The sequence below is a fragment of the Cryptotermes secundus genome, unplaced genomic scaffold (assembly GCF_002891405.2).
Source record: "Cryptotermes secundus unplaced genomic scaffold, Csec_1.0 scaffold144, whole genome shotgun sequence".
NCBI classification, from domain to species: Eukaryota; Metazoa; Arthropoda; class Insecta; order Blattodea; family Kalotermitidae; genus Cryptotermes; species Cryptotermes secundus.
This window is the reverse complement of record NW_019740655.1, coordinates 72235-86175: the sequence shown is the minus strand read 5'-3', so window position 1 is coordinate 86175 and position 13941 is coordinate 72235. Positions and strand designations below refer to the sequence as shown.

Here is a 13941-nt window from a genome sequence, read left to right as displayed (position 1 = left end):
ATGGAGACCATATCACTAAATAAAATTGTATTTGTGATATAATTAAGGAAAAATAGAGTATGTACATGAGGGACATAATTGAGAAACATCAATTTTAGTGAAACTGACTTTTCCAGCCCAATAGATTTAATCGTTTTTTGTTATTCAGTGACAAACAATACCAAGCAACAGTCAATTTAATTTGCAAGATAACATATTCAAGGTCAGTCATACATGAGAAACTACGTGCAATATTTTTGTGCTAGTTTCTTTTTATTTTTGCAGACTTAGGAATTTTTTCTGTAATCATCTAACGTATTATAACTCATTCTTATTGTGATACGTAATACTGGTTAAAATGATTGGAAGATCCTAATAGATACACAACTGACTTAGAAAATTCCAGGATATAATTCAGAAAATGTTTGACAAAAGTATTTTAAGGGTTTCCCAGCTCCCATTAACCAGTTACAGATCAGATCTTGGAAAGATGCATACTACCTTCTTGGATGTGATGCTGAGTAGTCTAGTATTCTGCCGCGCTACATGGCATCACATCCAAGAAAGACACCATTGTTCATAGTTACTGCCATGAAAACCTCATATCTTACAGACCTGAAAAATTTACTGTATTAAACAATGTTTCATTGTGTACTTACAGGTTTAGGCCCTAACTTCTTCTAACAAGTCCACGTCAAAGACTCAAACATTTATCATCCACTTCAACCATAAAGCAAATGTATGATATTCACTATTTCTATTTTCATCACTTGGATATATTTTTAGAAAGGGTACTACTTTCAATTGTGCTTGACTTGTCAGTTTACAAGTAAATGTACATTATGAAAGATTTAATTGATGTGCATCCCTAGGAGGCATCATGAAATATGCTTGGAAAACCATCTCTTTGACCACTGCACATTATTGAAAACGAAAACATAACAGAAAGACATCTAATTAGTTCTCTTTTTACTTATGTAACCTTATACTATACTGCATAGTTTATGTTGTAGTAAATATATATATATATATATGCATGTGAAACTTGCTTTTGTGGCAGTTCCTGCAAGCATGTCTTATTTGTAAATTTTGCATGCTTTTAATTAAATTTACCAGCAATTGAATTGATAATTCAAATGATATTCCAATATGTTTATTTTATGGTATAGAGGTTATTTCTTATTACTTTTTCTCAGTGCAGATTTTATTGTAATATTGACACAAAGACCTATCCATATGATAAGAACTAAGTTATAACAGAAATATTATCAGATGAATTATCAACACAATTACTGTGTTGTACGAATACCACTACATATTATGTGTTCAGTATGAGAAATGCCCATAAAAAGTTTATTTTTTTAAATACTCCTGTTAAAATATAAAACTATTAGCCAAGAACATAGGATAAATATAAACAAGGTGTGACTAAAATAAAAAAGACGACTGGACTGAATTTATTCTTGATCTCAGAAACCTGCTATTCAAACTAAATTTTTACAAAAGAAAAATTTTTTATTGTATCCACGCGGATTTGAATAGTGGAAGTGCCCAAAATTGTTATTTGTACAAAATTATATTCAGTCGATAACATTTTTTAGTCTACATATATATTTATGTAATCTATTATTAAAGAATGCATGTATCTTACAAGTGGACTTCAAAAAATGTCTGGCAGTCCTGTACCTAATATAATTACTTTTAATTCAAAGACCTTACTCTTCCTGTTGTTTCATTCAACCCTTTCTTATAATTTATTATTTTCAAACAGCATGATACACTAATATCGTTTTTCAAGATGTTTATAATGGATAACTTAGAGAAACTATACATGTAAACTATGATTATCAACATAATTCAGGTGCATAATAATAACTTAGAACTGTAATTTTTGTATTTGCTTTCTTTTAAATACAACAAAGAAGAGATTTATATTTTCTCCCATTTATATCTACTATGTCAATTGTGCAATCTATATCTGCATCTCTATGTATCTAAAATTAAAATTAGTACAGCATTATAAAACCCTATGTTATATTGTCAGAAAGTGTGATAATATTCTATGGTTCAATAGTTCAGAAAGAAAAATTTTCTCTCAAACAGGGAACCGGGAATGTAAATTTTAACGAAGTGGAGGTCCACAGTGGTTGTCTTCTTTCTGTGTGTAGGCATTACTGTGGCATAACAAATATCACTTATTATGAACATGGTGGTTATGCTGTATGTTTATTAATTTATATTTTCTGAAAATCTTTAAATATTGCAATATATAAAATGCCCCTTTTCTTTGCTCATAGTATTTTTATTCTGAATGTGCTACAAAGAGAATATTCATTGGAAGACAAACTTTGTTAGTACATATTTTACATGTGCCCTGAAATTTTTAAATATTTCAAAATAAATTATTCTACATTTTATAATAATTTATTTTACATTTCTCATATATTTATGGTGTCATTAGCACAGAATCTTCAGATTTCATGAGACAATGAAAATGGACGTAATGTATTTTCCAGTCATGCAGTAATTAAAATTAAAATAAAGAATATCAAATTAAAAATGTAGAATTGTTTAAACAACCCATCATGAAGTCATAGAGAAGTTGCTTAGGCAGCTTTATCCAGGAAATTATCTCTGGCATCAAATCAACAAATAAATAGGCACTCTAAAATTGTTTCTAGCATGATGGTGAAGAGAAAATCCTCACAGTTCCTCTCTGGGATTGAACTACAGCAATCTAGCCCATAGCTCATCACTTTACTGAGTTATCAGAAACTTCATTCATTCTCTCTGTGCAAATCCTAGTTATATAACTGCCAAATCAAAAGATTTAAACCATAGCCACATGTATGTCAACAGCATGTTCTTAGAACACTATCAGCAAAGTACATAAATATTTGTAAGTAGAATTTTGATAATGACATGTCAATACATACTTATATATATATTAACAGAATAATGTTAGTTGTATGCTAGCTAGGAACTGACAAACTGAAATGAAATCACACATTTTAGAAATTCTGTCATAGTGATTATGAGCCATAAAATTAAATTGTGGCAGTACAAACTTACATATGTCATTTTCTTTTTCCACTCTTTTGCTTTGTTTCAGTGGCATTAATTTGTGTAAAATTTATTAAGTTTGATGTTGTTAAGTTAGAGAAAAATTTCTGCCACTTTGTAAACACCTTTTCAATTTACTAGTTACACAATACTGACACTAACTTATCTAGGAAGATATTGATACATAATTAAGCAATCATATTTTTTAAATCTGTGTTTAATGAGAATATAGTCCATAATAATGACTTAATAAGTCATATAATAAGTATAACTTATTTGTCCTTAAACATAATTTAAAGTAAGGAATAACTCAGATGAATACAATTTAAATCATGTAACACTGATGCACAGTATTCTTCAATATCTAGGATTGTTAACTTTATGATTAAGAATTTTTTGATTGTTTAATTTTGCTTTAAGAAATATGTTTGGAATACACTAACAAAAGACTGTCTTTTATTTACATGTTTCAGGCTCTGAAGTAGCTGTAGTGTAGAAATCCTTCTTTAAAAATTCACTGGCTGCAGCTGAACTGTACTGTACATGATGATAACACTGTGGTGAACGAAGAATGAAATAAAATCAGTCCAGTTACGTTTTTGTCACATCTGGATATGCCTGAACACATTTTGCATTGTTTTGTGTTTGTGATATTATTCAACTTCAGGTTCTCGTCGTCCAAGTGTCGCATCTATCCACAGCAGTACTTCTTCATCTCGTAGTTACAGCGCTAGACGGTTTGAACGCGAAAATATGCAGAGGGAGCAACGCCAGTTACAGCTACAGATGCAAATGCAAATACAAAGGGATAATCTGAAACCAGCGGCAGTGCCAACACCTAGTCCAAAGACACCAGTGTCAACAGATGAACTCCTACCATCTGTCAGTGAGGTCAGGGAGGTGAGAGAAGATGATCACTGCACGTGTCCCTTCAAACCACTAGCACATATGCATTATATTATTTTTGTATTCTGAAGATGTAATGTGACAAAAAGTACTGGACTGATTACACATAGATAAAATGTTTTCATTTAATAGCATTGTACATATTCTGTCATTCTGCACACAGTAATTCTCCTGTCAACATGAAAGTCACTTATGATGTTGGTGACCTGTCCCTTCCAGGAGTATGGCATTTTTAAGTAGTTTATATAATATATTTTCTCAACAGTGATATTTGGAATTCAAAAATCTATTACAGTATAAAATGAGATATTTTATATATCAGGAAAGTGACTTACACAATTTACTTTATGATAAAGTTGCATGAGATGGAACTGAATTCTTTTAATATTATTACAAAAAATTATATTATATAAGAAAATGAAAATGCATTTTTTAAGTACACTTATTAGATTCACTCCTGTTGCCTTACTTTATAGGTGTAGAGGAATAAGATATAGTTCAGATCACGTATGTTGTTAAACACATCATTGTTGTCTTTGTCTATATCAAGTCTCTTCAAACGCATTCAGAGAATTGTTCACTGCATAGAGTATGATTAACCAACCAAGTATCAATCTTCTGTTTTCAAACACCTACAGCCACAGATAAAAGGTTCAGCAACAGTAAAGATTTTCCATGAAATTAGAAATAATTCTGTTATAAATTTCATCTGTAGTGACTATTAATAGACTTTTTGAATGTCTGAAATAAGTATGAAATGTAGACTATGCCCTTTTATTCTGGTATTAAATTTTGCATAAAACTATATATAAAATGTGGAAGTGGTGCCGTATAATACCATATTACTACTGTATCATGTGTTTTAATCATAATTTTCCTTGATGTTGCTGATAAAATATCAGGACTTAAATGACTCAAAGTGATTTTCCTTAATATCGAGTGATGTAGGTTATATAATGAATTCTAAGTTTTCATGTTAGGTATTTTTTATTTTTAAGACCACACTATAGAAAAAACATTAAAAATAAAAGGCATACAAAGCTCCTTGTTATGTCGTAATAGAAGCAAGAATGTTTGCAGTATCTGTTCATTGAATGCATTAGCTGACATATGTAGGTTCATCTTGAGACATAAGCTTTGTCATGATTTCAGTCTGAATCATTTTGTGATTAAAGAATGTACAAGTTAAGAACTATATTTTGCATCTGAAAGGAAGGACAACAGTGTGGCTCATTCAGAGAAGTCTTTAAATTTCATGGGTTATTACAAGAAAACGTGAAACAAAAGCAACATTTCATTTTACATTTTTTTACATCTGATTGCACCATTAATATGTTTGTAGAAAAATCATTCAGTATTTTGGATATGAGTGGAAAGATGTATTCAAATTTTGGATATTTTATTGATAGGTCCCTTGCAACTTTAAATATATTGGTCTCTATATCTATTTACTTGATAAACATATTTTTGGAGCTACAGGTCTATTGTTTCAAAGCTGATCATATTACAGTATGGACTCAAAAAGATTCCTCCTGTTTCTTTGAGTACAAGATAAAAAATGTAAAGTTGTCCATGTGATTAATTATTTAAGCACTAAGCCTCAAAAACATACGGGGAATGGAGGTGTAGCTCCACCATTCTTGACCTCAGTACTAGATGGAGGGGAGTGGTCAACTTCACTTCCCTGCCGCTTTACCCCCAGGGAAAGAACCTCTTGTGCCCAGTATGTAGTAGGCTGGGTGGTCCATAGAACTGGTGTGGATGATATAGTAGAGAGAAGAACCTTGCATCTGGCAGGAATCAATCCCCAACAATTCAGCTGATAGCCCATCCCTATACCAACTGAGCTGTCTTGCCTCCTGTTTTTGAATATACACCACATGAAATAAATGTTGTAATAAACGTTTTATGCTTTAATGAGATCTGTACTTTAGAATCTGTTCCTTTAACGGTGATATTCATTTTTTCATTGTTCTTCCTCTTTCTGTTTCACAAGATGTATAAAATATTTCTGGGAAACAAAATTTTTCCATTTGTTCCATGTAATTGAGCCATTTCTTTCATAATTAGTTATCTTTTTCATTAGAGAAATATACACAATTGTTCTCTTGCATCTTGATAGTAAACTCAGTGAATATTTTGAATATTCATCAACATGTCACATTAATCTTTTTTCTGCTGCTTCCATTCAATTTCACTGGCGTTACAGAGTTCTTCATTCCAACCCACAGAGCAGCATATGAATGGCCACCACTTTATAGTATTTTAAGATAGTATCTGTTCTGATTTTTCCTAGTAGTATCCTTCTGATGGTACCACACAAACACTGACAACATGTTTCCTAGCTGAGTCATTTAAGTGCAGAAATCCTACGTTTTAGCCAACTTATTAAAGTATTTTGCCCTATTTTTTGTATCTTTTCTATTAACACGTTTTTCCTTTCAAAAGCTAAGAATTATATTTTTGTGCTGATATCTTTAATTTTAAATTGCCTGCTATCCTGCTTAACATATACATTGCTCTTTCTAGGCCGTTCTCATCCTTAGTGATTGTGGCTTGGTTGTTAGCAAACAACAGGGTTGTTATTGCCATATTATTCATTCTCAGCTCGCCCCACAATGTTGTGTTGTATCATCCATATAAGCATTAAAAATGACAGGTGCCAGTGAGCATCCTTGTCTTGACTCCTAAATTTATTGCTATTACTACTCTCTGAATTCAGTTTGTATCCTAATCTGTACATTTAAAATCTGTATGGCTCTTATGAGGTGCTACAGGAAATCTTTCCTTCTCAGTACATAATACATCCCTGTTTCATACAAGGTTATGAACCCAGCTCAGGTGACAGAGGTTAGTTGCTCTTGAGTAAATTTAGTCATGTTCATCCACATCACAAAGTTATGCTCCAGAAAGGAGGCTAAGTTCTTGCAAAGACCCAATGTCTCAGGGTATAACAAGATTCCCAAGCACAGGATTACATCTGAAATCCCCAACAGACACCAAGGGTTTTACTAAGTCAGCATGGAAGGCATGTTGATAAGGGCAAACCTCCATCAGTGACTAGCACAAATGATGAAATTGTCTTGGGAACCAAAGTTGGCAAACCCATTACCACACTTATTCTGCTGCATGCTGGTAGCATGCTCAGAGGACATTCTTATTACTCCAAAAAGAGTATAATTTTAGCTTCATACAGAGTAGAGGTGATGTCAGACCAGTATTTATCAGAATTAAATTCACATGACAGTTTTTACTGTAGACTCATACATGTAATTTTAATGAAATCATTTTTGTAACTTCTAATCTCCGTGTAATTTATTAATTTTATAATTTTCTACAAAGAATGCGTAATAATGGAATGGATAAATTTTCTCTTAAGCATTCCTACTGTTTCAGATTTAGTGCTGCTATCTCATGTAATGCAACTATTTTATTCTTCGTCTGATAGGTATATACCAACAGCTATATCAGTAAAATACATATTTGTTAAGACATCTCGCTGTAACATGTGAAAGAATTACCATTGAATCTACACAGTTCAGTTGCACAGCCAGTGATACTATGAGGTAGGTTCTTTTAACCTCTGTTTCTAGGCTTCCAAAGTCTTCTTTCTCTACAGTTATACTGCTTATTTATTTCTGATCATTTTAAGCGTGTTAATATTGAACTTCAGCAAAATGTAACAAAAATGTTCCAGAATTATTGAACATTAAAAAAGAAGTGATTTTACTCTTAGCAGGTTTATGTGGTGGAACTACTATTAATGGCTTACCAGTTTAAGGTTTCCCTGTAAATAGATTTCAGCTTCGATCATCCATAGTCAATAATTTCAGCGTTAAAGTTTCTGCATTTAATATTTTACTTAGTCTAGTGTTCAAATCCACTGCTCCACAAAGAAACCTTAACTTTAAATTTCACTGTTTTAGTATTTTATAAAAGAGGATACTAGTTAGAAAGTTGCTATCATAATTGAAATCACCTAACTAAAGACAATATTGCAAACAAACATGTGCACAGGCACAACAAATTTATGTTAATATTTCAAGTCAGCCTGTTGAAATCAAGTAGGGATAACACTTCTTCATGCAGTGGAAAACTCCAAACTAGTGTGTAGAGCCCTTGTTGGGTAGCAAAATCAAAACAGACAACGAAACAACATTCAATGCTAGGCAACAGATTTGTATTAAGCAAATATATGCCGCCGTTGTTGGATGACACCTTCATTGACAGGCAAGTTCCCATGGAGATGATTGGGGCAACAGTGGAAGATCTGTGTTTTCTACGTGGTCCATGCCGAGGGGTTATATAAGTTGGACAAGGTTTAGAGCTTAGTCAGTTTCGCAGTATAGGACAATGCAAATATAAGAGACTTCAACTTGGAAGTGGTCAAGCTCACAACCGTTCAAGTGACTAAGATGCCGTTGTAGCACGAGACATGTGAGATAGTTATGTTCTGCTGTGCAAAGCGTTTACTGACAGAGGACATATACAGTGCTAAAGGAAGAAACTTGGAAGTGGTCAAGCTCACAACCATTCAAGTGACTAAGATGCCATTGTAGCACAAGACATGTGAAATAGGCATGTTCTGCTGTGCAAAGCTTTTACTGAAAGAGGACTTATATACAGTGCTAAAGGAAGAAACTTGGAAATGGTTAAGCCCACAACCGTTCAAGTGACTAAGATGCTGTTGTAGCACAAGACATGTGAGATAGGCATGTTCTGCTGTGCAAAGTGTTTACTGACAGAGGACTTATATATATAGTGCTAAAGGAAGAATTTTCAGTAACATGCTATAAGTGTGATATGTACTCTTGATGAAAGGCCAAGCATATTCAAAAGAGACAAACCTATCTTCTCATCAGAGAGGATGTTACATAAGGACTATGACCACAAGGATTCAGTTGAAAAAATCTTTAAGTCATGAGTCTAAAGGGCTGTATGCCAAAATGAAGTGATTGGCAGTAAACTGCAAGTTGTAAGGAAACTTTGATTTTGAGCTTAGTCAGTACATAGTCAGGCAGTGAAGGGAAGATTGGGAGGATGGTGTGAGATGGCTGCGAGTTAGTTCCAAGAGTGTTCAGTTGGAAGACAGTGGCTGTTCAGAGAGAATGTGAGCATGGAAGCAGAGGAATTGCCACTGTTGGAGCTGTTGCCACAAAACTTCTAGTCAACAGACTGAGAACAAAAGCGTGATTTTTGGAGATCAGCGATGGCGCCATAATTAAGTGTAATTAGAAATTATGTGTTAAAGTGGTCAACAATCCAATATTCAATCTAAAACCCTGTTGAGAGTCACTCATATGCGTGACAATGCCATTCATGAGATTATGGTGACATTTCAGTTAGGAAAGTTTATTCTTAAAATTACTGAAGACAATTTAACATTATTTTGGTGGAAATTGAGTTTGTTAAAAATGTGTGGTTTGTGGCACATTTCAAAAGATTTGATGAAAACAACTGAGTAATGAGAAAAAATTGGGTTCCTTACAAAGACTCAGTGAAATTCCTCCCTGTCTGCAAACTTACATGGCACTGTACATGTAGTTTTAATTTTAGAAGCTGTTTAAAATTACATATGTATGGTGCAGTATGTGAAGTAAAATTACTTTGTGACTTCAGGTTCAGTAGTAAGATGTGAATGCATCAACTTAAACATTTCTGTGAAAAACTGCTGAAGTTTTTTATGGTAACACCACAGAATTTTACTGCTTGTTTCCTCAGTCTCTATACATTTTCAGGTGCACTAACACACTTTATTTACAAAAAATGGCATTTGCATTCAGTAGAATTTTTGAATAGCCTTCAATAATGGCTTTATTTAGTGCTTTCTTCAAACCAAGAAATATAGCTAAATTTTAAGACTGTAGCTGCCTGTACACAGCAGTACACATAAAGCTCATTTTTATGCAGATACATTAAGTTCTTGTAGAAAATATGCAGCACTGTAGGATTCATATTTATATTATTCTTTGGATTAAGTTTGACAGATGCTAAAAATAAATTAAAGCCAAATTCCTCAATATTTCATTTAATGACCTGGAAGAGCATTATTTTGGCTTTAGTTTGATAGTGCCGTATATACAGACGTTTTCACAGCAGTGACTGTTAATATTGTCATTCAGAAGCATCCATATTTTCTCACTGGTACCAATATTGAAGTAAAAATATTTGTCATTAGTTTTAGCTGATCAACTTCCAAGAAATTATGAAGGCCTGAAATTTAGACTGACAGTTCTAGTTTCAGTTGATCAAAGGAAATTTGCATCAACAGGAAAGTAAATAATAAAATAATGTCTCAGTTCTACAGTCATATACATGTCAATAAAACTGAAATATCAGCATTTTTATTTTTATTTTCAACATGGAAAGAAATAATGTTCATAACAATATAGCTTTGGTCAAAGAAGTATTGCACTAAAATCTGACAAATTTTAAAAATAAAGTTAACATAATATTTACAGATTATATACTTTAAAAACACAGTCATTTGATGTCACTGTTCAGATTACTTACAATTATTTATATTCTATTATTTATCATATGTTTAGCATATAGCATGTAAAAATTTTACCGATTTCTTAATAAGCTCGTTAAAATATATTTTGAAATTAATTTACATATAATTTACTAATGAATCACATTTAATACAGTTCAGTACCAGACACTGGCAAGAAATATTGTTGACTGTCAGAGGTGTAGTGCATTAAGTAAAGGGGACTGGAAACATTGCTCAAACTAGGGCACACATTGTTGGATTATATGTAAGTGGGAAAAATTATTGATATCTTCCCCATTATAAACTTCTCACAAATCTGCCTCCAGTATGTCAATGCATCTTTGGCTACTTATCTGCAGATACTTTCTTGTGATTGCTCAGGTGCTAATAAAATTTTATGTAAGACCTACAGAACATTTCTTCCTTTCCAGATTGTATAGTTTTGATTCACATCCATCTGTCACATTTAATACAATTTTATTAATTCTAATGTCATAAGCATGAAAAAGTTTTACTTTATTGTGATTTTCAGTATTTCTTTACAGGAGAGCCACCACTCCACACCAACAGTGAACAATGTGAGCAGCAGCAGCAACAGCAGTAAGAATGGTGCAGCCACAAGCTACCTGGGTGAGATAGGTCCCTGTAGTTCCACAGACCTTCCCCCACTAGGCTAGTCCTTTGTCTCAATTTTTAACTTTGTTACAGGAACACACAGAAAGTGTCATGGAAGTAGAATTGATATTTGGATTTAGAAACTTATTTCCTCCACCATTGCACACATTGCATTTTACATGTACAATAAAAATTAACATGTTCTTATCATTCTTCAGTATGAAAATAAAATCAAACTGCATAAATTGAAAAAAAAAAATTAAAATATGGTAAATGAGCATTTTATTTAATGTAGCAAAATTTTTCAGTTATCTCTCATTTTATATTTACTATTTCCATTTACTAGAGAATGGTTCTTTGAAAAAAAAAATGGAGCATGAGAATAGCAATATGGGATTTATTTCAGATAAAGATATACCTTAATTTAGAAATATGAATATTACTTCACAATAAAATCATTAGGTGAAAGAGTAAGACATCTGTTACAATGGAAGACAATTTAACTCAGCAAATTTAGGCAATAACTTTGCTTCTATTCCAGAAAAATTTATGAGAACTGCCTCAGTAACTATGCAGTTATGTCTGTCTATAACTGAATGCTTTAATGAAGCAATTTTATGACAATGAAGTAATGATGTTACCCATATCAGTAAAAAAACACATCTCTGTTTAAAATGCTCTGAATTCCTGAAATGTTAATATCCAGTTCCAGCTTCAGTAGAAGAAGTGTTTGAGGTTATTAAGCAGAACTTCATAATCTTACAACACATAACCGGCGTAGTTAAGAAAAATTGGGAAAGTGCTTGCTAAATGGCTGTGTTTGAGGTGGATTTAATTTATAGGTTTCTTATTTGAAGAATGTTGTGTTATGATTGTTAGGTCAGTGAGAGTTCTTCTTTTTCAGTTTTCTGAGTATATTACATGGAGATGTTTGAAGCGTTATAAATAAAGGGAAGGCAAACATATTTGGGAAGTCACTATCCACACACCAGCCACCTGACTCTATGGAGCAGGGTCCTTCTTGAGAAGCTGATATTTGGTCAAGATATTCCCTCTCTGTTATGAAACTGAAAATACATGAACGTATTCATAAGCACCTACCACTGGTCCATAACCTGAATTAAATGAATTTAGACTATAAACTTAAACCTAATATCTTTAAGACACATTTTAATCTCATTCACACAAGTTTGCCAAGATTTTCTAAATGGTGTCTCTATTTCTTTTACATTTAAAATTATGTATTTATTTCTAAACCCTCCCTTGCATTCTATATGCCCCATCCACCTCATCATCCTACTATTGACAGCTTTAATTATTACTGATTTCAGATTTTCATGTTGGCTAGCTCCTGATGTTAATTCAGCTCTTGGGTGTTTATGCTATATGGATGTGGGCAGTGTTGTTAATGTTTTGGAGCCATATGCTTTGTCCATTTCCAGACTCACAGAAACTCGCTCAACCATCACTTTGACCCTGAAGATGGAAGAAACATATACCTCTAAAACATCGACAAAACTACTCACATTCACAATGTATAAGGTCAAACGACCTTAATTAACATCAAGTTTAATTATTCTCCATAGAATTTGAAAATCTTAAAACTGAAGGTTACCTGACACAGAAAACTCCAACTAAAAGAGTTAAAATAATTAGTTTGAAGAAGTTAAAGAGTCTAAATCCACTTAAGGTTTTTTTAATAAACTCATTCACTAATTATCACATGATTATAAAATCTAGTTTCTGACATAACTTCATTATAAGCAGGCCTGTGCATAATATTCTGTGTTTTGTATATGATACTGAACATGAGGAATATTTTCATACATTCATGATAGTCTACAGAGCAGTAATAGATAACTTGAATTAGTCAACATGAAATAGAGTTTTTACTAGTAAAATACAAAAATCAAGGGAGTATAAGTATTTAAGGTCTTTATGAAGATGCTGCTTCATTGTTCTCTTGACATTATTTCTTAATAGTGTATGACATGCTGTATTAAACCAAATATTTTTAATATATAATATATAAAATATTTTTACTTTTATAATATTAACTCTTGATGTTACTATGGTAATAAAAGTTACAAAATGTTTGCTGCAAAAGACATAAGTAAGTACTATGAAAATACTTATAATCTGTTTAGTATAACAAAAAGAGAACTGGAAAGAACATTCACACACTGAAATTCAATAAAGATGTACGTGTTTGGTCCAAAATTAATATCGGTACTGTATTTTAACACACAAACAAATTATTTTCGTATGTGGTCAAAAATACAACTCGATTAGAAACAGATATGTGATATCAGGTAATAGCACTATTTAAATTCAATTATTTTTAGTGTAACAACTGAACAAAAAACGTTTTCAACCAAGATACTTTTGCTGTGTTCCTGGTGACTTTTCTTGTAAATTATTTTAGTTCTAGGCTATAACTAATATATGACATGATGACCATGTTCTTGGGCTGCAGAATTAAAAAAACAAACATGCAGACAAAGAAGAACAATGTGCCTCTTTCTTTTTTTCACAATTGTAAATTTGTCGGCTCTGTGGTGTCTGGATTCTATGCTGTGAGGTCTAACTGCAGAAAACACTATATGAAAGACTGTTCATTATCATCAATGATGATGATTATTTGTATAAAAAAATATATACTATACCAGTCAGAAATAAAATTGAGCTGTTTATTTGCTTTTCTTATTTAGACACTTGAAAATCACCAAACTGTATAATACAGAAATAAAAATGTTCTTTCAAGCAAGGTAGTAAAATATATATATATAATTGTGAGTAAACATTTTAAAATGTTGTGGCATGAAAACTGTTACTATGTAGTCATGTCCTAATAAGACATAAAGATGCTATAATTGACTGAA

General features: G+C 32.2%; 1 protein-coding gene across 5 annotated transcripts in view; it reads left to right on the top strand.

Annotated features, from left to right (window-relative positions):
• Positions 1 to 11299, top strand: part of LOC111872356 — a 64077-nt gene extending 52778 nt beyond the window's left edge. For 4 of the 5 annotated variants that reach the window (XM_033754654.1, XM_033754655.1, XM_033754656.1 and 1 more), the window contains 2 exons: positions 3710 to 3942; positions 10990 to 11299. In XM_033754654.1, coding sequence (XP_033610545.1) covers positions 3710 to 3942; positions 10990 to 11121 — 365 coding nt within the window. In that variant the 3' untranslated portion in view covers positions 11122 to 11299. The remainder of the gene's footprint in view (positions 1 to 3709; positions 3943 to 10989) is intronic. The other variant, XM_033754657.1, reaches the window with a different exon arrangement.
• The last annotated feature ends 2642 nt before the right edge of the window (positions 11300 to 13941 follow it).